At 38.3% G+C, this 24,141-nt stretch overlaps 1 protein-coding gene and 1 long non-coding RNA gene across 2 annotated transcripts; both read left to right on the top strand.

Annotated features, from left to right (window-relative positions):
• Positions 1–62: 62 nt before the first annotated feature.
• On the top strand, positions 63–5,406 carry LOC139123011 (uncharacterized). The gene is made up of 3 exons (XR_011549562.1): positions 63–145; positions 1,149–1,242; positions 5,370–5,406. It is a non-coding gene; the product is annotated as an uncharacterized lncRNA (long non-coding RNA).
• A 24-nt stretch (positions 5,407–5,430) lies between these two features.
• On the top strand, positions 5,431–20,730 carry LOC139123010 (DNA-directed RNA polymerase III subunit RPC4-like). The gene is made up of 8 exons (XM_070688950.1): positions 5,431–5,630; positions 5,967–6,016; positions 6,315–6,478; positions 6,984–7,120; positions 8,926–9,085; positions 12,963–13,291; positions 15,391–15,547; positions 19,947–20,730. The coding sequence occupies exons 1-7, from the start codon at positions 5,475–5,477 to the stop codon at positions 15,439–15,441; spliced, it is 1,047 nt and encodes a 348-aa protein (XP_070545051.1). The 5' UTR covers positions 5,431–5,474; the 3' UTR covers positions 15,442–15,547; positions 19,947–20,730.
• Positions 20,731–24,141: the final 3,411 nt, after the last annotated feature.

The raw sequence follows: 24,141 nt of genomic DNA, 5'->3' as shown, positions 1-24,141 counted from the left end.
TCCGAAAACTAGTCCATGGGCGCTAACATTACGCATGCTTCGTGACCCTTTAAAAGGTCAACTGTAGGTCACAATCTCACGCAAGCCGCTGGCAAATATGAGATGTTGGATGTGGATGATAATTTACGATTTCACGTCAATGAAGGTAAAGATTCCTACTACTTATCGTTGTTCTTAATGAATATTCACAAGTAGATGGTCGAACACGATTGCTTTCATTGGAAGGAATGAAGATTTAGGAATACACACATGAAACATTGTGAACATTTTTTGAGACCTGCCGAGTCCGAGACACAGGCACCAGTTGGCTGGGTAGTCTGCTAGATCATCGGGGTCCTACTACTAATTACTGCCCGTCACTGCCCGTCACTGCCCGTCAGGAAATTAGCCTTCCAATTACTGTAATCAGTCGATATTTCAATACCAAAGACCACTACTCTTTGTAAAAACGAACGAAATAATATTCCAAGATCCGAAAAATGTTGATTTTCGAACGAGTAGCAACGCTAATCGTGTAATCGTACATGCATCACCATTGGCCATACCATGGATGTAAAAAATTTTTTTTACATCCATGGCCATACATACTGCCCGTCGACGTCCGACCACTGCCCGTCACTGCCGTCGGGAAATTTACACTTCAACGACTGTAATCAGTTGATATCTCATATCAAAAACATTACTTACTACACAACTAAACAAAATTGTCGTCCCAGACCCCAACAACGTTGATTTGCGAACGAGTGGCAACGCTGATCGTAATGGTTCCCAGACACTTCGCACCAAAACCACTTCGCACCATACCATCTCGTCCCATACCATTTCGCACCAAAACCACTTCGCACCAAAACAACCTCGTACCAAAACCTCTTCGCCCCAAAAATCACGTTGCCCAAAACCATTGCGACCCGAAAAAAAACACGACTTAACTCCCCAATTTATCTGTAACCGTTAAAAGCTGAAAATAACCAACCACTGCCAGTGAAGTTTTAATCACCTTTCTACCATCCCAGGACTGAAATCTTGAAATTGTACACATTTCGATAAAATGACATCGCATCGTGCAATACCGCGCACGGCACCTGAAATGTACCATTTAGTAGTTTGTGTGTTTCTTTTATCTAATATATGGTATGGTTTCATGGAAGAATAAATGGTTCGTGGTAGCCAAGTTGCAGGTAAAAACAACGCTATGATACATCGTGACATCGATGTTTTACGACGAGTTGACGGAACTATACGGTAAGCGAAGTGGTTTTAGTACAAGGTGGTACTTGGGGCGAAGTGGCGTTGGACGAGGTAGTACTTGGGACGAGGTGGTTTTGGTGCGAAATGGTTTTGGGACGAAGTTGTGTGGGGCGAACTGGTTTTGGTGCGAAGTGTCTGGACCCCATCGTAATCGATGTCCGACCACTGCCTATCCATCACTGCCTGTCGAGTAGAGAACTTAGCGCTCCAATATTCACGTTAGTTCTGAGACAGGACTCGGGCATTTGGAGTAAAACAGACTCTTATTTTGTAGCTTTCTATTAATATAAGTGGTCTTTGGTATTGATATATCGACAGATTACAGTAATTTGAAGGCTAATTTCCTGACGGGCAGTGACGGGCAGTGACGGGCAGTAATTAGTAGGACCGGATCATCGAGCTCCGAGTAGCTCCATGGCTTGATCGATCGATTTTCTGCTCGATCTATCGATCTCGTACTCGATCTGCCCGCCACTGCAACTTTAGGTTACAGTGGTGGGCAGATCGAGTAAGGATTCGATAGATCGAGCAGACCCACAGGCTTTCTGCTGAGTGGGCAGTTTGTGTCGGTCCTACTAATTACTGCCCGTGACTGCCCGTAGCTGCCCGAGGACTGCCCGAGAACTGCCCGAGGAGCAAGTAGGCCAAATTTCGCCAATTTTAACACTAAGCCAATAGCTTGAACTTATATTATGCCTGGCTAACCAAAAATATCATTGATTTAGTGTTTTTCTTTAGCGGCTTTAGAACCCGAAAGACGCCGGGCTTTCGACGAGAAAGACGTCCCCATCTTGATTGTGAGATCATACCATTCAGTGCAAGGGGTGGTAGGCTATCAAGCTGTACGCACTCGGCGAGGTTATTGTACCACCTCTCGGACTAAATGGTATGATCTCACTATCAAGCTGGCGGATGTCCTTCGAGCAGGGCCGTCTTCAGAGTTCCAAAACCGCCGGAGAAAACATCAGGTTAACGCCAAATCAATGATATTTTTGGTTGGCTTGGCATGATATAAACTGAACCTATTGGCCTAGTGTTAAAATTGGCGAAATTTGGCTCACTTTTTCCTCGGGCAGTGCTCGGGCAGTTCTCGGGCAGTCCTCGGGCAGCTACGGGCAGTCACGGGCAGTAATTAGTAGGACCCGTTTGTGTAAGTGTAGTTTATGCTACGTTCCTAGCTGCAAAATTGTAGCGCTACGGTGAGGCGGTCGGTGATTTTTGGTTTTTACGACTTCGCTCACCAGTAGCGCTACAATGCCGATGGCCCTGGGAAGTATAAAATAAGCGCATCCCACTGGACTAGGCGTGTTGATGTGAAATGCTACATATTTACTGCATTTGGTCGTACCGATTTATCACTACTGGAAACTAAACACTCTACTACACTAATCTTGTCGTTTATGGGGTTTGGAATTTGTTCAAACACATCGATCCATAAACATTAAGCGTGGGGCATCCGTGTTTCTGGGAGCCGCCATTACCAGAAGTTGGTAATGGCTGTTCCCAGAAATGTTTTCGGAAAGCGATCGACGTGTTTGAACAAATTCCAAACCCCATAAACGACAAGGTTAGTGTAGTATAGTGTTTAGTTTTCAGTAGTGATAAATCGGTACAACCAAATGCAGTAAATATGTAGCATTTCACATTAACACGCCTAGTCCAGTGGGATGCGCTAATTTTATACTCCCCAGGGCCATCGGCATTGTAGCTCTACTGGTGAGTGAAGTCACAAAAAACAAAAATCACCGACCGCCTCACGGCCTCACCATAGCGCTACAATTTTGCAGCTAGCTATGTTCCGACGTTCTCTTCCGTAGCCCTATCACCAAGGTCAGGGGTACCTAAGAAAGTGTAGCTTTTAAATGAAAATGATAGCTTTGACACCGTGCAGGATAGCTTGGGTAGCTAAACAATAGTTGCTGGAATGGAATCCGTAAGTTTGGTCATCTAAAACGATAGCTTTGAACATATTTTGATGTTGAGGGCATAAAAACAAGATGGCTGACAGCAAAAGCAGTGGTAGCGGCGGTAAATACCGTAGTTTACCCGTTTTTGACAAAAAATCAGCAAGTTGTGTTGTGTAAGAAGCTGCGTTCAGTGAGGTTCAGGTTCGATTAAACTTCTGTAAAGTTTCTGCCCCCATTTTACAAAACTTGCAGAGAAATCACCGTTGCCGTTTTCGAACTGAACAGGCTATTAGGACGTCCTATTCTAATACATGTACTCGGATTGTGTATGTGATAGTGTATAAAAAAGTGCTCATGCATACATTGAAGGTAGAGAAGATAACTATTCATCCTATCTGAAGCTAACTTTGAAATCTTGGTAAGTCTTAACTCTGGAAATCAGACATTGCCAACACTAACGACTACGTCTTTACACTATCATATACATTCTCTTCCCTGTACATGTATTAGAATAGGACGTCCTGAGAGCCTGTTCACTTCGAAAACGGGAACGGTAATTTCTCTGCAAGTTTTGTAAAATGGGCGTAGAAACTTTACAGCAGTGTAATCGAGCCTAAACCTCACTGAACACGGCATCTTACACAACAGAATTTGGTGATTTTTGAGAAAACGGGTAAAATACTTACTGCCGCTACCACTGCTTTTTGTTGTCAGCCATCTTGTTTTATGCTCTCAACATCAAAATATGTTCAAAGCTATCGTTTTAGATGACCAAACTTACAGATTCCATTCCAGCAACTATCGTTTCCCTACCCAAGCTATCCTGCACGGTGTCAAAGCTATCATTTTCATTCAAAAGCTACACTTTCTTAGGTACCCCTGAAGGTGTGAAACAGAATTATCCAGCCTGCAAAGAAATCTACCGGTTGTTGTCAAAAAAAACACAAATCCTACAGTCAGTTACCTCGTTCGACGCGGAAGGCTCTCTACTGTCCAAAAAACACTCTCATGTCACGATAAAATGAAAACTTTAGGAGAAATCTGCCGTGTTTTGACAAACTAGGCATTTCTGGCGTCCATCGTTGTAATAACGCAACTCATTATCATAATGGTACGCCATCCGCATCGCTGATTGGTCCGTGAGCAATGCCATCAACGGCATCAGACTTTCTATGTGCAGACACGTCTATTATGACAATGAGTTAAGTTATAACAACAGTGGCCACCAGAAATGCCGATGTTGTCAAAACGCGGCAGATTTCTTCTAAAGTTTTCATTTTATCGTGACATGAGTGTGTTTTTTGGACAGAGAGATGCTTCCGCATCTAACGAGGTAACTCAATGTAGGATTTGTGTTTATTTTTGACCAGAACGGACAGTTTTCTTTACAGGCCGCATAATTCTGTTTCACACCTTGGTGATAAGGCTGCGGAGGAGAACGTGGGAACGTAGCATAAACTACACTTTTACAAACTACCCACACAACAGAGCGCCTGTGAGCAAACCACCCAGCCCACTGGCACCTTTGGTCCAAGAGCATGCAGCCTTGCAGGAGATGGTGGACGACAGGAAGGCATATTGCATGTGCGAGAAGTACTGAAAAAGTACTGATTACAATATGCAAGGTCAGCTGTTTCAGTTCAGTATGCACTACTGTGAGAAGAGGCTTAAAAATGACAAACTACCTCAAAAGAGGTATAACACTGCAGCAGCGCATAAAGCCTCTACTCTTAGGAGAAGAAGCTTATGCATTGACATGCAATGGTAACATGCAGTATGCTACGTCCATAATTTAACCGTTGAGGTACATAACCCACTCACAGCATAACAAACTGCAGTGCATGGCATACTACTAGACCATGGGGGGTAAAAATACCTCCATGACTAGACCAAGTGCACGCAGAACTATTCTGTCAAAAGTTGTCTCTATATCAGGAAAAAATTTCCTGGAGCAGGGAGTCGATTTTACTCCCGATCAGGAGAAATCTCCAGATTTCAAATTATCCTCATATTTGGTCTTGTGTTCCCAGCTGTCTCTACCCCAATACTATGCAGTGACTCATTGTCAGAGATTCATCTTCACTTTTGTGTTTCAACTTCCCAGAGAATAGTATCTTCAGAACTATATCTGACCCAGTTTTAGAAAGTATACACCAGAGTGCAAGAATAAGTTAACTGTCTGTATTTCACCCTGTTTCCCTCTGCTGGCCTTAGGTCCAACTTTACCGCAGACAACAATAGGGCTGTACCAACTGAGAAGAGGTGTCAACATTCCTAGAGAAGGTGACGTTAGACCAAAAAACACTGACAGGATTCAACATGTCGCGTGAACAACAAAAGACACCAACGCCAAGCACATCATCAGGGGCCATACCCAGGGGATTAGTTTCCAGACGTGGAACGCCAACCAGTCACACTACAAGACTTCCCTCACTGAAAGGACAGCGTGACCTCACCCTTGGAGGTGTTCGCAAGGTGATTTTTCTTTAAATCCTTTTTGTAACTGTTTATAGGACGTGAGTTGCTCGGTGACCATGTCGTAAAAATTTCCCCACATGCTGCAAAATCCAGAATATCCATAGACAAACCCTGATCTGTACATTCCTGGCATTCTTCTACAGGATAAAAATATTCAAAAGTTTGATTTGTTATGCCTAAAACATCTGTGAAAGATGTTATCTCTTATCCTCCATCACACAACATAAAGTTATGCACTGTAATGTAATGTAGAGACATATGAAGGATAATGTAAGCTTCATTGCCACTGAACATTAAAGTCTATTTGTTTTTTCTTGGTGTTTGTACTTACAGAAAACATTTACTCCAAATATACCAGTCAGAAAAGAGAGGATAAAAGAAGAGTAAGTGCCATTTGTTACGTTTAAATGAATTTATTTATTCATCAATTATTTTTGTTTATTTATTTTATTTTCAACATACCAGGAGCCATTACTCTGAGGCGTCTAACTTGATTCTCTTCAAACACAGCAAAGACAATGAATCATGGTATGATCCAACATTCCATCCAGTTTTTAGGGAGGTTCCGTTGACAAAAAGTAACGTTTTTACTTTACAAAGTAAGATACTGTGAATTAAAAAAACACACAGACAGTTAAGAAACCATTTCAATCCTGCGTTGTCCATCTTTCCCATCAACAGGAAAAGAGATGATGCCAGTCCTGTAACTCCCAATGCCAGGAAGGAGCGCTTACCAAGAGGAGAGAGGGGTCGAGGGAGAGGGAGAGGGAGGGGCAGGGGTGAGGTTATCCAGTCACACTCCATATTTGAGGAGGGACCAGCTGAAAGATTGGGTAGCAGAAGAGGTACGACTTATAGTTTTGACCTCTGACCTCATTGTGTTCCATTAATCTCTCTTTCAGTTGTTGCTATGGTTATCAGACATGCGTGCTACATTGGATGATGCATCTTTATTGTTTACATTTGAATTCTAGTCTAGAACAGAACTCTTTTGTCAACAATAACTGTGCAATCTACACATGTACAGGCAGAGTTGACAAGCTGAATATTGTGTATTTCAACATGCTTTTGGGAGTAGAAAAACAAAGTGTAGTTGACATTAAAACCAGTGGAAAAAAATCAAGAAAAGTTACTGCTACAGGCCCTTTAACAAATATTATTGATAATCGGAAGTAAATATTTATTATGGTAAATGTGAAGAGTAGAAACAATTCTTGTAATGCTTTATTAACTTCCTTGTAGGAGTGTTGTTTTCATACTGTTACATTACCTATACCAAAGTGGTACATTAATCAAAATTAATTCAAAGGTGTACATATTGTTCACCTCATGTACATATCACATTGACAGGAAGCAGTGGCTATGGCCCTGACATTGGCTCGTCCGGTGCATCGTACAGCAGCAGGGCATCGACCTCTGGTGTCAGCATCAAACAAGAGGCCAGAGATATCGATAAAGCCGTCATGGACAAGTTACTTAGGGATGACGTAAGTTGACAGGACTGGTTCCTGATATTGTCACAAGGTTATATGCAAAACAAATATTTGTCAATTTTTTTTTGACGAGACTTTTCAAAGTTCTGTGAACAGAATAGATGAAAATCATGAATTGTTATCCCCAATGTCATGATGATGAAACCAAAACAAGCACTTCAATTCAGTTGCAGTAAATTCAACTGAGGAACAGACTATATTTGTTAGAATTTCTGTCGTCAGCAGCCAGTGTCATGCCAGCAATTTGTTACTCAGCTGGAAACGTACAATTTCTCTTTCAACAGGCAGGGTAAAAGGGAAGGGATTTATTATTCTCTGTGATAAAAGCACGAAATTCTGTGATTTTTCAAATAGTAGGTGGATTGTGCATACAGATACATGTAATACGTACACTGTAGCTGTGATGTGATGCGATGTGTGAAATACACAGATCAATTAATAACCATATAAATGTGACAGCTTATAGATAATCAGTCATGATAACGTAAGAATGATATACACATGATAAATATGATATTTTGTAAAAATGACACCTGGAAAATGGTATTTTGGACCTATTAAAAATGGTTGTGGAAATTGTAGGAAAAAGTTCTTGAAAGTCCAAGTTCTTGAAAGTCCTTCAATTTTAGCTTGGACCATGTGTTAACATGTTAACATGCTGCAGGTTAAAGATAAACTCACATTTTCAAATTCACAAAATTCTATCAAATGCGACAAACAGCTCCTGCCTGCTCAACATTTCTAGGTGGTCGTTTATTTATGAAAACAAAGCTTCACAGAACCAGCTATCATATTTGAATCACCTAAGTTAAAAACACAATGAAAACAATAAGGTAATCCTTATCTGAAAGTAAAGATGGTGTTTGTTTTGCTTGTGCTCTCTTCCATGCTTCTGAGAAGTGTTCATTGTGTGCTTGTACACGTATTTGCAACAAAAGTGAACAGCTCCACCAGTGGTGGCATGTTTGAATGTTGAGATCCTGGCATGTATTTCACATTGTGAGGGCGCTCTTTGTCAAACATTAGCTCTGTCTTCATCATAAGTTGTGGAATGATTTTGTAGGTCCCTCTACAGTTATGAATTTGGTAGTAGTCTGAGTTTGCAGTTCTGACACTCCTGAAAAAACACAGGTCCATGTCTTCCTCATGATAGAAATAATGCTCGTATGAGGATGACTTGGATGGTGAATAAATACAAACATACCTCTGAACCCTTTCACCACCGTGGTTTGGCCCAAACCCTTCATTGTCAGTGGTGAGTGTGGACTCGTTTACAGGCAAATGGAATGAACAGATTAAGATACAGATAATATTTGATTGTACTGCAGCCTAGGATGGGTGGAGCATTCTTCATTTTTGTCATAGTTCTTTTATAAATAGAGCACCACATAAGTTTACCTTTCAGGATGCAATTTTGTGAAACGTTTATATAATATTGAAATTTTTCAAGAACTAACAAAATGAATCAAAAGGGGATTTTAATGTAGCTCACTGTTTCTCTTGTATTTAATATATTAACCCTTTGAGTGCCAAATCAAGTTTGGGTGCTATTGTAAAATACAACCAGACAATTTTTTATCGGATAAAGACAATTTTTTCAGATTTTCCCCAAAATTTTGATCAAAAACTGCAGCCAATGAAATGTGATATCCATTGCGTCCAAAATTATCGAAGAATTACATAAAAGTTCACAAAAATTGGTAAAATGCTGCACTAAATTTTGGTGGGAAAATTACATTGCTCAAGGGTTAACTTGTATTTAAATCTTCTGTACTCTTGTTGTTCCATATCTCATACAGTTCATAGATGATGGAGAGGCAAAGTTTCAAGATAAAAACTACACACCAATTCAACTGCCACTGTCAAACACTGGTCAGCTTTTCAAAGAGGAAAACCTGGAAGCAGAAAAATCATCACCGAAGGAAATGAACATGGATGTTGATGAAACTCCAATGCAAGGTTAGTTGTGCTATGTAATGGATTAACACTGTTTTGCTCGAGTTCATCCTTTTTCCTTGACTGCTTTTGGGTCCAGTTTTTCAATTCAACCCTGTCACCACCATGGTTTGGCCCAAATATATTGTCATCTGTTGTGATTATGGGCATTTTCACAGGGAATCGGGGGTGAACAGGTTATAGACATAATGACCTTGCACACCGCAGTTCAGTCGTTATGCAAATACAGTGGCACATGGCTTCAATGTGACGATGGCTGTATAGTTTTAGTTCTGCCGTCTTCAGTTTTAATCAATGTAGCCATGACAGCGCAACCTAGTATGCTTTAATGACACCTTTACATTATGAAAGTCACTTTATGACTTTGCATTGTAACCAGGCAGTATCAAGAATGCTGTCAAACCCTGATTGGCTTCTTGCGAAATCCCAAGTGCATGACAGGTAGTCTTCACACAGGAAATAGTGCCCTTTCTTGTGCGGATGTCAGTTCTAGTTATTTAAAACTACAGCATGTGTTGTACATAATGAGTAAGAGAAGCAGCTGATAGTTCTAAGCATATGAAGGATGCGATTTAAGAAACCGTAACGTGACAAAAGTCAATGTTTACCTTGTCTTTTTTTTGTCATTCACTAATGTAGAATGCGCCTCTGGGACAGATATTTTGACTCTCAATCTTTACAATTCTGATCTACCACTTGTTGATTCTCATTTTAATCAACGTCCCCCGTGGAGGGACAGTGTTTTAATTAACCCTTTGAGCGCTAAAGTCAATTTTTGCCACCTTTACAAAATATATCCCAGTCAATTTTTTTCAGATCTTTGCTAAATTTTGATAAAACTGTAGATGCTGATGTGCGATTCTCATTTGGTCCAAAATTATCAAAAAATTACAGAAAAATTCATAAAAATTTGTAAAATGTTGCGCTAAAATTTTGGTCGGAAAAATTACAGCACTCTTGTCTTAATATTTTGAAAGTCGATCCCCATAGAGTTAACACAGGGATGGCGGCCATTTTGAATTTCAATTACAAGTAAATGTCAGGTAATTTGTCTCTCTAGTGCCAAACTTTGCTCAACGACCCTTGATTTTTAGCTCCCATATATGCATATGTATATATGCAAATGGGAGGTATTTGTATAAGGTGGAAAAATGTCGTCTGTATGTATGTATGTATGTATGTATGTATGTATGTATGTATGTATGTCCGTCCACATCAAACTCCTAAACCGTAGCACCCACTGTCTTAGTATTTGGTGTACAGGTGCACCTAGGGGTGGAGATGTGAATTTGTTCAAATGAACATGTCAGTGCCAAAAATATGCAAATGAGGGGGAAAAAAGGAAAAATCCTGCAAATGGCTAAAACTCAGTAAGCATTGGTCAGATTTGGTTGAAACTTGGTATGCAGATTTCCTTTAGGTATTCTAAAGTATGTGTGCAAAATTGAAATGAAATTTGCATGTTGGTATTTTTAGGGTATTTTTTCCGTTTTTAGTAAAAAATCTTGTTCTCAGAAATCGCTAGTCTGATTGCTATGAAACTTAATATTCATGTTCCTCAGGATGACCTCAGTCATGTTTGTACATATTGTATTGATAATGTCATATTTGTAATTTTGGGGCAATTTTCCCAATTTTTGATAAAAAAATTTTTATCCAAAAACTACTGATTTGATAGCTTTGATATTTGGTATACAGGTATCTAAGATTAATCTTCAATATAATGTATTGAAGGTATGTTGAAACTGGCAATTTTTTTTTTATTTTTGGGGCAATTTTTGCCTTTTTTGGTCAAAAATTTTTTCTCCTAAAACTTGTGATCTGGTAGCTTTGATATCTAGTGTACAAGTTCCTAGGGTTTATGTTAATTAGATATATTTAAAATTAGGATGAAATCTGCAATTTTGTATTTTAGGGGCAATTTTTCTCATTTTTGGTCAAAAAATGTCTTTCTCAAATTTACCAGTCTGATTGCTTTGATATTTAGTAAACCTGTTCTTAGGGTTTTTGTTAATAAGATATATTGAAATTAAGTTGAAATCCGGAATTTTGAATTTTTGGGGCAACTTTGCGAAACTGTCAGTTTTACTGGGATATCTTTCATTTTGTTTTTTTAAGATTTTTTTTGTAATTTTATACCTACTGGAACTAAGAGTATATAATGTGATGATTTAGTAAGCATTTGATATGTTTAACTGTATTTGGTGTTGAAATGCGGTAAAACAATCCTGGCAGATTTTGAAAAATTCCAAACAAATGCCAATAAAAAATTCAGCCAGAGAAGGTTTGACAAAAAGAAAAGGTGGGAGAGTGGGGAAAAAAGAATGTACAATGGATCGGATAAAAAAGATAACGTACCTCATCGATCTTCCAGACACCATCCCTTATCAAATGGTCCACCCCGATGTATTTTTTGTGCGTAATTAACCATGCAGTGTATTTTAGTTTAAGATGTCAAGTTAGGTAAGGATTTGAAAGGAATAGTCAAGTTCACCACAGTTTAACTTTATCTCTTGTGTCATCATCCTTGTGTACTTGGTTAAGTTTGTAAGTTGTTCCAGATGTGGATGCACCAGCTGTTCTGGAAGAAAACAATGTGTACTTTTCCCTGTAGGGTTTTCTGAGTTGATGATTTTATGTTGAAATTTCTCCATGTATCTGGTGTATGGGAAAGTGTAAACATTGGTTGCATGTTATGTATTTCAGTCTATGTCAAATATTGTACTGTGTGCTTGTAAAAGATAACATATTTGTCAATACATAAACTGCCTTGCAGATTGATTGTCTTAAAGATTATCACAGAAGTAGAAAAGGAAAGTAGAAAAGGAAAAGAAACTAATCAAATTGCTGTAACATATTCACTCTCAGTGCCTGTATAGGCCTATACTTAACAATTTTATCATTACATTCAGCTGTTTGTTATATCTTTATCACTCTCCATGGGCCAAGGCACACTTTCACAGTACTGTAGATTTCCAATAATTCATTGCGATTTGTATCCTCAAAGATTCCCCAGACAGGTCTCCCATGTGTAGACAAATTCATAGACTAGTTGAAAAGATTCTCAAAACATACTTTTAAGGACACCATTCTTCTCAATTCTCATTTTAAATGATTTGGAAAATTATACAAGATTGAGAGAGGAGATAGCATTTTTGTAAAATTTTCCTCTGATTGTGTCTTCAGCCATACAGAATAATGTAATGGAAATTAGGGAGACTAGCTGCACCTGTTTTTTGAAACAAAAGGATATTGATTTTTTCCAATGGAAATGACAAAAGAAATTTGCATTCTTACTTTTCTCAGACAATGACCCGTTCAGTTCGTCATAACTTGCTGCCTAAAAAGTATGGCATTTGTAGTACCTACAGAACGTGACTTCCATGGTTGTTTAATGGTTATTTGGAAACTGTCACTGAAATATCTAACCGTACTTTTACTAGATATTATTTATCAATTTTTCTGATGCTGCACATTATTGCTTGCATACAGAACTGAAAAAGTTATAAGAAAAGTAACCTTCAAGGATACAAATCAAAGAGAGTTGTGGGTAATTATTGTATTGTGACTTGGGGTCAATGTCATCACACTGTGCCAGTCTGTGTATGTCAGTCATTATTCTATATATGTATGTCCATGTTTCATACAATTGTTTACTTGTTTTGATAACTATATGGGAGCGAACAGTGATGTTGTCACATTATTGTTACTCTATTATTGTCACACTATTATTATTCTTGATTTGGTAAGAGTATGGTTTGAAGTTCCATTGAGGAAAACTTGCGCAAAAGTTTTATAAGTCTTTCACTTGCCAGGCACATTCTTTCGTAATGAGGATCATTCTTATGCACGTTGTATTTGTTGTTACTGAATATTTCAGTTAAACAGGAGCCAGGGTCAGAAGATGTTGAAATGAAAGACCTTGAAAGTGAAGAAATTTCTGCTGAGAAAAAAGTTGATGTTGAAATGAGAGAGGTTAATACGAGCAAGTCACAAAGCAAAACAGATAAACAAACAAGGACAGAACCTAGGCTGATCACGGCAGCATCACTGTTCCTCCGCAGTAAACAAATCCATGAGGGCCAGCTTCTGTTCTTCCAGTTTCCGGACACACTCCCTGCCACACCGCCCTCTCAGGATAGTGAGCCCCCTGTAAAAAGGGAGCCTGATGCAGGGGGTGTGAGGATTAAAAAAGAAAATCCAGATTCTGTAAGTATTGTACACTGTAGAAATAAGTGGGTGGCTTTTCCAATGTGTGATCTCAGGTTTTACTTTTAAAGGGACGACAGCTGTATCGCATGGACACTACAAATACTGACACTCACCGTAGAAATGATGTACATTTTCTGTGATGCAAGAACATTTCTGTATCTGATTCATTCAATACATCAGCACAACTTATTGATTTTCCCACCAAAATTTTAGTGCAACATTATACAAATTTTTCTGCAAATTTTTTTATAATTTTGGACCAAATGGGTATAATGTTTCATTGCCTACAGTTTTTTTATCAAAATTTTGGCAAAGTTCTGAAAAAAAAATTGACTGGGTTATATTTTACAAAGGCAACAAAAAACGACTTTGGCTGTCAAAGGTTTAACCACAACTAAGTTTCTTGTCATTGTGCTTTCCGAAGACCACTGGGAAGTCCCAAATTACTTTTTGATAATTTTTAATTTATGATTTACTTTATCAGTGTCAATGAACTCTCAGTCTGTTGTTGCAAAAGAAATTGATGATATGAAATGACCTTGCTGATAAGGAAATATTTCTGCATATTACTGCAGGTGTTTTGTAATCAAATATTGAATCAGATAGATTCTTTGTCATTACATCATTCTGGGCTGAAATTGTATCCCCCCCTCGGTAAATTATTAAAAACAGCTGAAGGCTGAATATTGTCATATGAAGAATTGAGGATTGCGCACTTTGTCACTATGATTGTTGATTGTACTGTGTCTGTCATTTCCCCTTTCACCTTTCACCTTTCACCTTATGAATTCTTCCAATCTGTTTCCTAAATGCATTGATCTAGCCACATCATAGTAAACTATCAGATGAAACCAGTTTGAGAAGTAAATTTCTGTAGTCATTTGTTCTCGCAAATTATTATTTCTTTATATATTTCTTTGCATATTTATTTATTGACATTTATTAATAGACAAAGATTACTCCAAAGGATAACAAAACAAAGTACTCATGAAAAAAGAAAACAAGCAGAACAAAACAACGAACAAGATGACTGATAAAAAAAGTGACACCAGCTTTCTAAATCTCTCAATCAATACAAGCAAGTCAGAAAATAATTTGTTTGTGAAAAACAGCATGTTCATTTAACGACTGTGTGATACATGTACGCATAGGCATTGTCTCAGGTCAGGTTAGGTGCATATAGGTCCTGAATATAGATTCTGAGTGCCGACTCTAAAAACTGCCTCTTATACCCAGTCCTTGATCAGTAGGGCTGCTCACATATAGCGTCACTGTTCTCATTTATAGTATGCCAAAAAAATATTTGCCCCTTCAGATTTTGCTTTTGGAAATATGCAATATGCAAGGAGCACGAAATTAGAACTTAGCCGGGGACTGCCAGTGCTGCAGTAAATACTGAAAGACATATGCACGGCTCAGACTGCAAGCTGCAACAACAGCATGCAACACTGACAAAATTTGTCCACATTTCAAGCAGCAGTGTCCAATGCCGTGCGGGTGCAATGAAATGTAGTAACTACAAACTTGTAGCCATGAATGGTTGTCAGTTGTGATTCGTGCATGTATGTCACTGAGCAGTCTTACTTAATAGGTTGGTTTGCCAGCTTTGAAACTTGTCATAATCATTTTGACGGAATGATGTACTGACAATAGATTCTGGCGAATAGTCCTGTCTACAACCGGAGATAGTGTGGCACATGTTTTGATACTGTCACATGAATGCACACATGAGAGAGATTTTACCAGTTATCCAGATGAACGGCCTGTTAACGATAGTTACTGAAATGCCAAAAAGTCACCCTTTTGTCAGTTGTGTGACTTATCAACCAGAGCAAAGTGTCAAAATATGCAGATGGTAGGAGTAGAGTAGACATGGTCCAAATCAGTGAATTTTTGAATCCATATAGTTGCTCATGGCAACATCTTGTGTAACCCTGTTTATTTCTAGTGAAAATGTTTCTTGCAGTGAATGCACCACAACTACCAAGATATTTGCATTGTCTAACAGTTGGTTTGATTCACTACAGCTAGTTTTATCAGTTTTGTTTTAACCCCATATTAGTGTTAATGGCCTTTTCTGTTTTTTCATTTTAAAGGAAACAAAACGTGAAAATCCAACAAGCCTGCACATTGAAAGACATATCTGAAGGGTATATCGGAAAACTTCAAGTGCTGAAATCCGGGAAAACAAGACTTCTCCTTGGAAATGTTGCTCTTGATGTTACCATGGGAACACCTTGTGGGTTTTTGCAGGTAATTACATAAATCAATTTTACTCACTCTTTCAAAAAAATACATGATCCTACAAAGTACCCTGTGATAAGTTGTAATCTTCAGTGTTTTTAGATTTATTAATCACTTCCCATGTTGTAAACCATCATGTAGAATTGTCTGTCTCGTAAAAAGCTGATATATTTTGACCCGAACAAACCATCAAGATTTACTCCACATTCTTGTTTTACTCATAAAGCTGTTCTTGTCAACAAAGAGGATGTTCAAATGGGTAATACAGGACAAAGTCACCATTTTATCACAACTGGAAGTTGTGATATAGAGGTGGTTTCAACCGGTGTTTGATGTCGTCCATTTCCGTAAACGACAAAAAGTCAAAAACTGCTGAACGGACTGCGTTGATATTTGATACCGATACATAGACTGGTTCCAAGGTTCCAATTCCGAAAAATGGAGCCAAACGGAGCGCCGGTTAGATAGTTTTGGGAAATTTCTAACCCCCCTTTTTATCTAATTGATTTTAGGGGTCTTTCATATATGTAAATTTGGAATGTACACCAATCCTGCATTGTGGACTGTTTTATGAGTTGTTGAACAGAAATGAGGTTTTGATGAATGTTAGAAATATGCAGGATGGCTGATTCGAAGTATAAGAGATTTCTATGGTCTTTTGGGCATCAAAAGCATTAAAAAAAACATATTTCATAGTTTAGATTCTCACTTTTGAGATGACCCTAGGCATTTGTTAAGTAAACATCCTTGAGTCAATATGCAGACTTTGACATTCCAGAGATTAAGTATCCACAACCTCACATGTTACAGTCTTTCACTACAATGGTATGGCCCAACCCATTGTTATCAATGGAGAGTGTGGACCTGTCTACAGGAAATTGGGGTGAACAGGTTAGACAATGACGTTACAACTTGTAGGTTAGTTATCAAGGTAGCACCAGCATAGAGTCCTGAGTATCTGTCTATGTGTTCTCACAGCAAATTACAGGGAAAAAAATTATTTGAGAAGTTTCTCTCCTTTAAATAGAAGTATATTACAATTTAAACTTGTCATGGATAGATTGCTCTCAAATGAGCTGAAACACAGTTATTGCCCATTAGCAACAAATCTATAGCAAGATTTATGTAAAGTTCATGAACTTACACAAGGTATTAGACAAAAGATGACCATGACTTTGCTACTTTTCAACATTTATTTCAATCAGATTTCCCCAGCTTAGGGCAGATCGTCCATGTAGCCGACACGAACACGAAGTGTCTGTAACCTGCTACCAAACACTATGAAAAACAGTAAAGAATGAGCTACAAAATCACTATCAGTTTTAAGTTGCAGGTAGAATAATTCTGTGCCTTTGTATAAAATACTATAAAAATAGTAGAAAGTAAGCAACCAGCAGAAAGTTAGTCGAGGAGACCTTAACCGCATATCATTTGCATCTCATTGTCGGCCTCATGGACTGTGTGCCCAGCTTAGTGTATAATTTTGTAATCTTAATTACTGTCAACTTAGCTTTACTAACTTATTCATACCTCATTATTCTTACACTACTGTTATACCTTATAACCACAAAATTTCAAGAGATGCATATATGATTGTCACTTAACAAACAATTTACAAATATGTCTTCTGCTTTTTCTCCATATACATATACATGTCTCTTTTCTCATGAAAATGAGCTTAAAATCGCAATGTGAAAAATAGTCTGTCAGCTATATGTTGCTCATTGACTTCGTGGTCTGTCTAATTCACAGTGAGTGTGGTTGTTGATAAATGCCGATAATACTAGGCGGTCATTATGTCCAAGCGCCATTGGCGGTATTTTTTAACATAATGACCATAGGTCATTACTGCTGAACAGACTGCATTGATATTTGGTAGAGATATTCAGACTAATTCCAAGGTTCCGATTCCGAAAAATGGAGCCAAACAGAGCAGCGGTTAGATAGTTATGGGAAATTTCTAACCCCCTTTAACTAATTGAATTTAGGGGTCTTTCATATATGTAGTTTTGGAATGTACACCAATCCTGCATTGTGGACTATTTAATGAGTTGTGGAACAGAAATGAGGTTTTGATGAATGTTACAAATATGCAGGATGGCTGATTCAAAGTATCAGAGATTTTCATGCGCTTTTGGTAATAAAATTGATAAAAAACAACATATTTAATGTTTTAGATTTCTCACATTTGTTATGACCCTTAACATTACAGACTTGATGACATAACTAGCTGCTGGACCTGTTTACTGGCGCATTGATTTAAAGACAAAGATCTTTTTATTTTGTAATAAGGAAGTGTGATTTCGTAAAACATAGTCTATTAGCCTGGAAATGTGATTTTTGCGAATATTGCTTACCCCACTGACAAACAGTGTGGTTTGAAAATGGCTGGAATTCGCTACTTCGGGACTTTGTTTTCTGTGTGCATTTACTGACAAACTCCAAACCCGCAGCACCTACCCATTCAGTATTTCATGTACAGGTGTACCCAGAGATAGAGTAGTTTCACAATGTGCCAGTTGTGATCAAGTGCCATTGGCGCTATTTTTTTATGTTATTTTGGTAATTTTAGACCACTCCAAAAAACGGAGGTGGCCTACCCCTAAAAATTCCCTTGTGAAGAAGCCTGATAATTTATAGTACGTACCAGAAATTATGTCATTGTCATATTGACATGTAATTTGCATATGCAAGATGTGAGTAGAGTTCTGATGATTGAGATATCAACATGTTTCAGTTAGTACAAAAACTTGAATAACTTCTCACATGAAATGAAAATAACCGAAATGAATGAGAAAAACTAGTGACTTTGTAAGTCAGCAAGATTATGGCAGCAATAATGTACCCCCTCCCGGCCCATAATGGACGAAAGCAAACTTTGCATGACATAATGTACCAGGTGAAGCCGAGTACATTATGGAGTGCAAAGTTTGCTTGAGTCTAATATGGGCTGGGAGGGGGTAATTATTGCTATTATTTTATAGTTTTTGTGATGCCAGTGAATATGTAGATGTAGAAAACATCTTGGGACAAAATGTTGAATAATCTTTAATCATATACATTATCAGTAATAATCTGAGAGTATGACATCACAAAATTCACTGGTACTGACTAAGCCATGATGATATAACACAGAGTAACCCTCATGATATCTCTCACCATCACAAAGTATGACACTGAATGTCACTGCGTAGAGCGCAGTTCATAGTAGTCAAGGAGATTTGTGCCAGAAAAAACCCAATATAGCTAATGCACCGTGACGATGCTTGTTGCATATTGCACAGACCTGCCAATAGGTTCAGTATCAATGACTGGTTATGGCTTATTGACACAAGTATTTTCAGTTGTCCTGCACTGTAGTAGGCGCACATGCCCAGATGAGAGCGATTGTTTTCGAGTATTGAAATTAAGAATTGATAAAGTAGCATTCTGTGTTCTGCTGAGTAATATTGAGATTCAGCAGGGTCACTGAACTGCCTGCGAGGATTTTCAGACTCTATACATACAGTGATGTCAAAAGATTCATTGTTTCTCAGTTACCAAGTACTAATCTATTGGGAAAAATTAGTTTTTGATTTTCTTACATGTGCAATCTTACCCAAGAGATTCAAAATGAGCCCCCACAAGTGGTAGACCAGACAGGAATTGTAAAAATTTGAGTGTTTGAATATTTATCACCAAGGGAATTCTACCTGGATAATACACACTGTATAAATCAATACTATACTGGCCAACCTCAAGCATTTTACTTAATTTGTTGCAGTTTGAACAAAGTTACACAGTGCGGATTTGTTATTTTGAGATGTTGGCACTCACCTATTCCAAGGTGATGTGTGCCATCTTTGAAGCATATAACAGACTGAAGATGACTGCTGATTAATATCTTCCATGTGTTAGGATTGACGTGGCTTCATCTGTGTGCAAAAAATTTGCATTTTTCAGAACTCTTGGGTCCATATGCCCATTGAAAGTCCTTGAATTTTGTAGCCTCCTGGAAAGGGACAGGAACAGACTTTGAATTTGAAATTGAGTCCTGGAATGTCCTGGAAAAATTGATACTCCACCCACAATGTCCAAAACATGACAAGATTATCGGTTTTGATACCATAATAATGATACATAAAATGATGTATGAAAATGATGTCTTGTACAAATGATGTCTGGAAAATGGTATTTTGACCGAAAAAATTCTTGAAAACTGCTGAAAAAGTCTGCGAAAGTTCTTGAATTTTATACACAGTACGGACCCTGAACCAAATATCTACCAAAGTACAAGACTTGTATAGTGGGATCAAGGTTTGTACATTGGCCCGTTATCAGGTGCAAGTTATCAAGATGTCTTGCGAACCATGTTGTTTCAAAACGCTTCTAACAATTTTATTCTTTTTTCATTTCGTCCTTTTTTTAGGACTTGGTGTCTGTCAGGATAGAAGAAGGTAAACATAGAGGTGACATGTCTGTGCTTGGACACGTTAGAAACAGACTTGTCTGTACACCGGACTATGAAACTTTACTGGATTGTAGTTAGAACTACCGGCAAAACGTCAAATTCTGTATGTTCAGGAACAGTAAGCCCTTGCAATGGACAAACATCAGAAGTGAAACAACAAGTTAACGGACAGACGCTGTTGAATCCCTGAGGATCAGAAGACTTAAATTTCTAGAGTATAATTGTACACACAGATGAACATCAAAAGTGTACAGTGTCAAGGCATTCATTCAACATGGCGGACATTATAGGAAGTGTCATGTTGCCGCTGTGACACATTTAAGGAAAACGTCGAACAACTGAAAATTGCATATGTATTTTTATAAGAACCGCCAAAACTTTTGAAAAGCTCATGGAAGGATTGAAAACAAGATGCTGTCATTGACCTTCTAGACAACAGACTCAACATTTTTGGGACAGTATGCAACAAGTAATATGTGATATTGACAGTGATCAGCTTTGTGGTATTGACAAAAGTTTAACCCTTTCACCACCATGGTTTGGCCCAAACCCATTGTTATCAATGGTGAGTGTGGACCTGTTTACAGGGCACTAGGGGGTTTACAGGTTAAAGAGGAAACTTTCAATCCCGTGTGTTGAGCACACCTGTTCATGTACTCCTTTTCCATTGTCTGGTATCAATAAAAAGACTTCAAATAAAGTCACTGTGCATTTTCTATCGCATAGCTGAACATTGACAGAATTTCTCAGCATATCAATATTTCTTGTGAAATCTCCACTGCCCAGACCAGCACACCTACAGCCCCTTGTTGGCTATGCAATTATGCTCTCTCCCTCAGCCATTGACCATAGGAAACATACTGTAGCCTAACTCTGTGAGCTGACATAGCTGGCCAACTTTAGGTACATAATATCTGTTGGCCACTCTTGGACTTGCTGAAAGAGTGTGGGCTTGTTGATATCTGACAGCGTAAACTGAATAAACTTCTTGAATAAACTTGGCTTTTCAAGATGGCATTTATACGATTGTGTGGAATGCACTATTATTCTACATTTGAATTCTAGTTAAATTCACTTGCCAATAATAACAATTCAGTTTACACATGTACAGACTGGGTTAATAAGCTGTGTAAAATCTTTCCAGAGTGTTAACAAGCCAAGCAGAAATGAAATTCAAGATACACTGGGTACAAGTATTTTGTGCATATTTATCTTTATTTTCACTATTTTGGTGAATATTGATTCAAAATTCATAATCCGTTCAAAATATTATTCTTTGCATTTGATGATTTGATCTAAGTGACCAGAGCTGTCTATGAGCTTATTTCAGTCGCAAAATATACAGATCTCACTTCACCTCGCATCTCACTCCTGTCCCCCAGCTTTGTGTTTTCTCATGATACACAGACATTGTCAATGGAAGATGTTTTTCATGGGCATAACTATCACAGAGTCATGAGAATGTCAAAATTCTTACTGGGTGTTTGCTACCGTGTCTTTAGAGTGGTGTCTATTTTCCAGTCGGAACAGTTGCCACGGTGCATCAAGAGTATGGCCTCTGATCTGCAGAGACCACTTCCATTGTCCAGAGGAATACCCTCGCCGCACAGTGATGACCATTCTATACGCATGTTTTGGCTGGAGAGAGCAACCAATGTGGTGTGCAAAAGGTACCCACTGTTCTGGTATGACCGTTGCTTACCGCGCTTCAAGAAGAGGTGCCTCTGCACTGGAAAAATGGTTTCAAAAGTGCATGGAGATTAGGTGCCACGAGAATGATTGCCAGTGTTCTATGCAAACATTTTCCCCTTTGCCACAATAAGGTTGCCTGTGAGCCTTGAGATAGAGTTCCATTTTAAGGTAGAATGCGCCTCGGGACAGATATGTGGATTCTGAAACTTTTCCAATCAGTGAAACTTTTCCCAATCTTCTCTGATCTACCACTTGTGGGGGTTCATTTAAAGCTCTTAGTGTGTGAACAGTGTTTACAGTTTTATTTTAGTTTTACGAAGTATCGAAAATTTTATTTTTCCCCATAAAGTTTACACAGGGTTGCGGCCATTTTGAATTTCAAATACCAGTCAATGTTAGGTAATTTGTTTCGCTAGTACCACAATTTACATGGTGACCCCCAATTTTTATCCATGATTTGAAAGAGAATAGTTGAAATGTTCTCTGAGGAAAGTTGAGCAGTAAGTCTTTCACTTTCGAGGCGCGTACTATCTTAAAGGGAGGCAGTCGTCGGAGCTATTCTCAAGGTTGCCAGTGAACCCCTACGGACCGATGTAGACATGTATCTAGGGTACGTTGACGATTGATGAAAGTTAAAAGATTTTGTTAACATACTAATATCGTAAAATTTAAATGATGCAGCTATGTTGAGATGCATTGATGCATGAATTCATTGTTAACAAGAAAGCCGCACATGCGCAGTTCAGACGACTGCCTCCCTTTAACCAAGAGACCGATTTCCATCTAGTGATCAGAATGAGTCGACCACTGTTCCTGGAGCATTGCCAAGGCAATGTCATCATAGCATTTTAATGCTCAAAATGTAAAATGTCGATATTCATTTATGCAAAGTGCATTAATCAGTATTCCTTTGAGCATGCAAATTTGATAATAGTATCTCACTTCCAGCTGAGAATATGCTCATATATATCAAAGTTGTTGCCAACAGTTCATGTTTCTTGGCGATGACTGTCGTGGTGCCCTTGATATGGTTGCCGCTGTTCCACAGGGACTGACGATTATCAAGCAAACCGATCTGCAAAGGAACTAAAAACAGAACACAGGTATACAAACAGACAAGCACCTTGCTCTGATAAGACTTATCAATAGTCATTATCGTCCTCATACAATTTAAAGATAGATGTCATAATTAAACACTTTGTTTTATCTACAACCGTTGATATCAGTTTTGATAAGAGTTTTCATTTTAGTGACACGGTAATTAAAAGTAATTAGTGCTTAAATTATTTTCTTATGTCTTACTAACATTTTCCACAGAATGCTCAGATATGGGAGTATACTGTAACAGCTTGCAATATAGTGCCTGTTAGTTATTACAGTTCTGGAGGTCATCATGTTCAAAACGTTCAATTGAATTTTCTCTGCGATTGTTTTGAACCTCTGCACAAAGTATTATGAACGTGGTATCTTTTAGATCTACCGTTATTTTTTTCTCTCGTTGTTTTACGTGTAAATTTAACAAGTTAACGCTATCTATGTCACATAGAGAGCTTGTATAATAGATGCTTTCTGTGACGTCAAATGTTCAACGACGTAACCCAGCGTCTGTTCGCCGCTTATGTCATATGCTATTAACATTGTTTTGTTGTTTGGTTTTTGTCGTTAAACGAAGCAAATGGGGCTGTGAGTCAAAAAAGGTGTTTGCAGACTGTTCGATGTCGGGAGAGCAGATATTTTACTCTATCAGTGGCTAGGGAAGAGAGCATCCGTTTTACGTCAGTGGCGAGGAAATGTTTTGTTTAATTTTACAGTAGGCAACCGTTGCCAGTCAAAGTTGATTGTGAACGTAATTAATCGGTTCAAAGTAAAACCAAGCTCCTAAAAACCTGACACTGGGGAGTTTTGGTTGTAGGGAGGGGAGAAGGGAAAATATCTGCTGGAAGGGGAGGCTTTTTAAAATCATTGCGGGAGGGCACTTAATAGCTTTCACTTTCCACGCCATTTTTTTGATTCAAAATTCTTTTAAATGCCACACTTTTACACTCAAAACCACTGAAAAAAAAACTCGTGTTGAAATTTCCTGAAATAGGCGGGTTTGACTGCCCATGAATAACGTAAAATTTTAAAATCCACGTTCTCTGAAGAATTACAACTATTTCCCATTGCAATTTTTTAAAAGATATTTTAATCCTCCAACATCGCCTTCAGAGCTTACATTTGAGATCACATCTGAACGCTCCTAATGAGATACGCACTCGCTTACTCCACCTGAACCCAACAGAATTCACCAAATAGCGCAGTGAAGTTTATGGACCTCTTGCTCCTTATCACGCGTGGCGTTTTGTAAAGTGATAAAGATCTCTCCAGGTAATTTCTCTAATTTTAGATAAATTCACGATAACTAATCTAATGAGCTTCCCTCACACATGCAGCTGACGTAGCTCCCATGTACTCTGATAAC

The sequence above is a fragment of the Ptychodera flava genome, chromosome 22 (assembly GCF_041260155.1).
Source record: "Ptychodera flava strain L36383 chromosome 22, AS_Pfla_20210202, whole genome shotgun sequence".
NCBI classification, from domain to species: Eukaryota; Metazoa; Hemichordata; class Enteropneusta; family Ptychoderidae; genus Ptychodera; species Ptychodera flava.
The sequence above is the reverse complement of the archived record's forward strand: the minus strand, read 5'-3'. Positions and strand labels throughout refer to the sequence as shown.

What these genes read in the sequence shown, in the direction of transcription:
- LOC139123010 (XM_070688950.1), top strand. Translation starts at nt 5,475, where the DNA reads ATGTCGCGTGAACAACAAAAGACACCAACGCCAAGCACATCATCAGGG. An exon ending in AAGATTGGGTAGCAGAAGAG is followed by an intron (nt 6,479 to 6,983) that starts GTACGACTTATA and finishes TCACATTGACAG; the next exon opens with GAAGCAGTGGCTATGGCCCT. An exon ending in TGATGAAACTCCAATGCAAG is followed by an intron (nt 9,086 to 12,962) that starts GTTAGTTGTGCT and finishes TGAATATTTCAG; the next exon opens with TTAAACAGGAGCCAGGGTCA.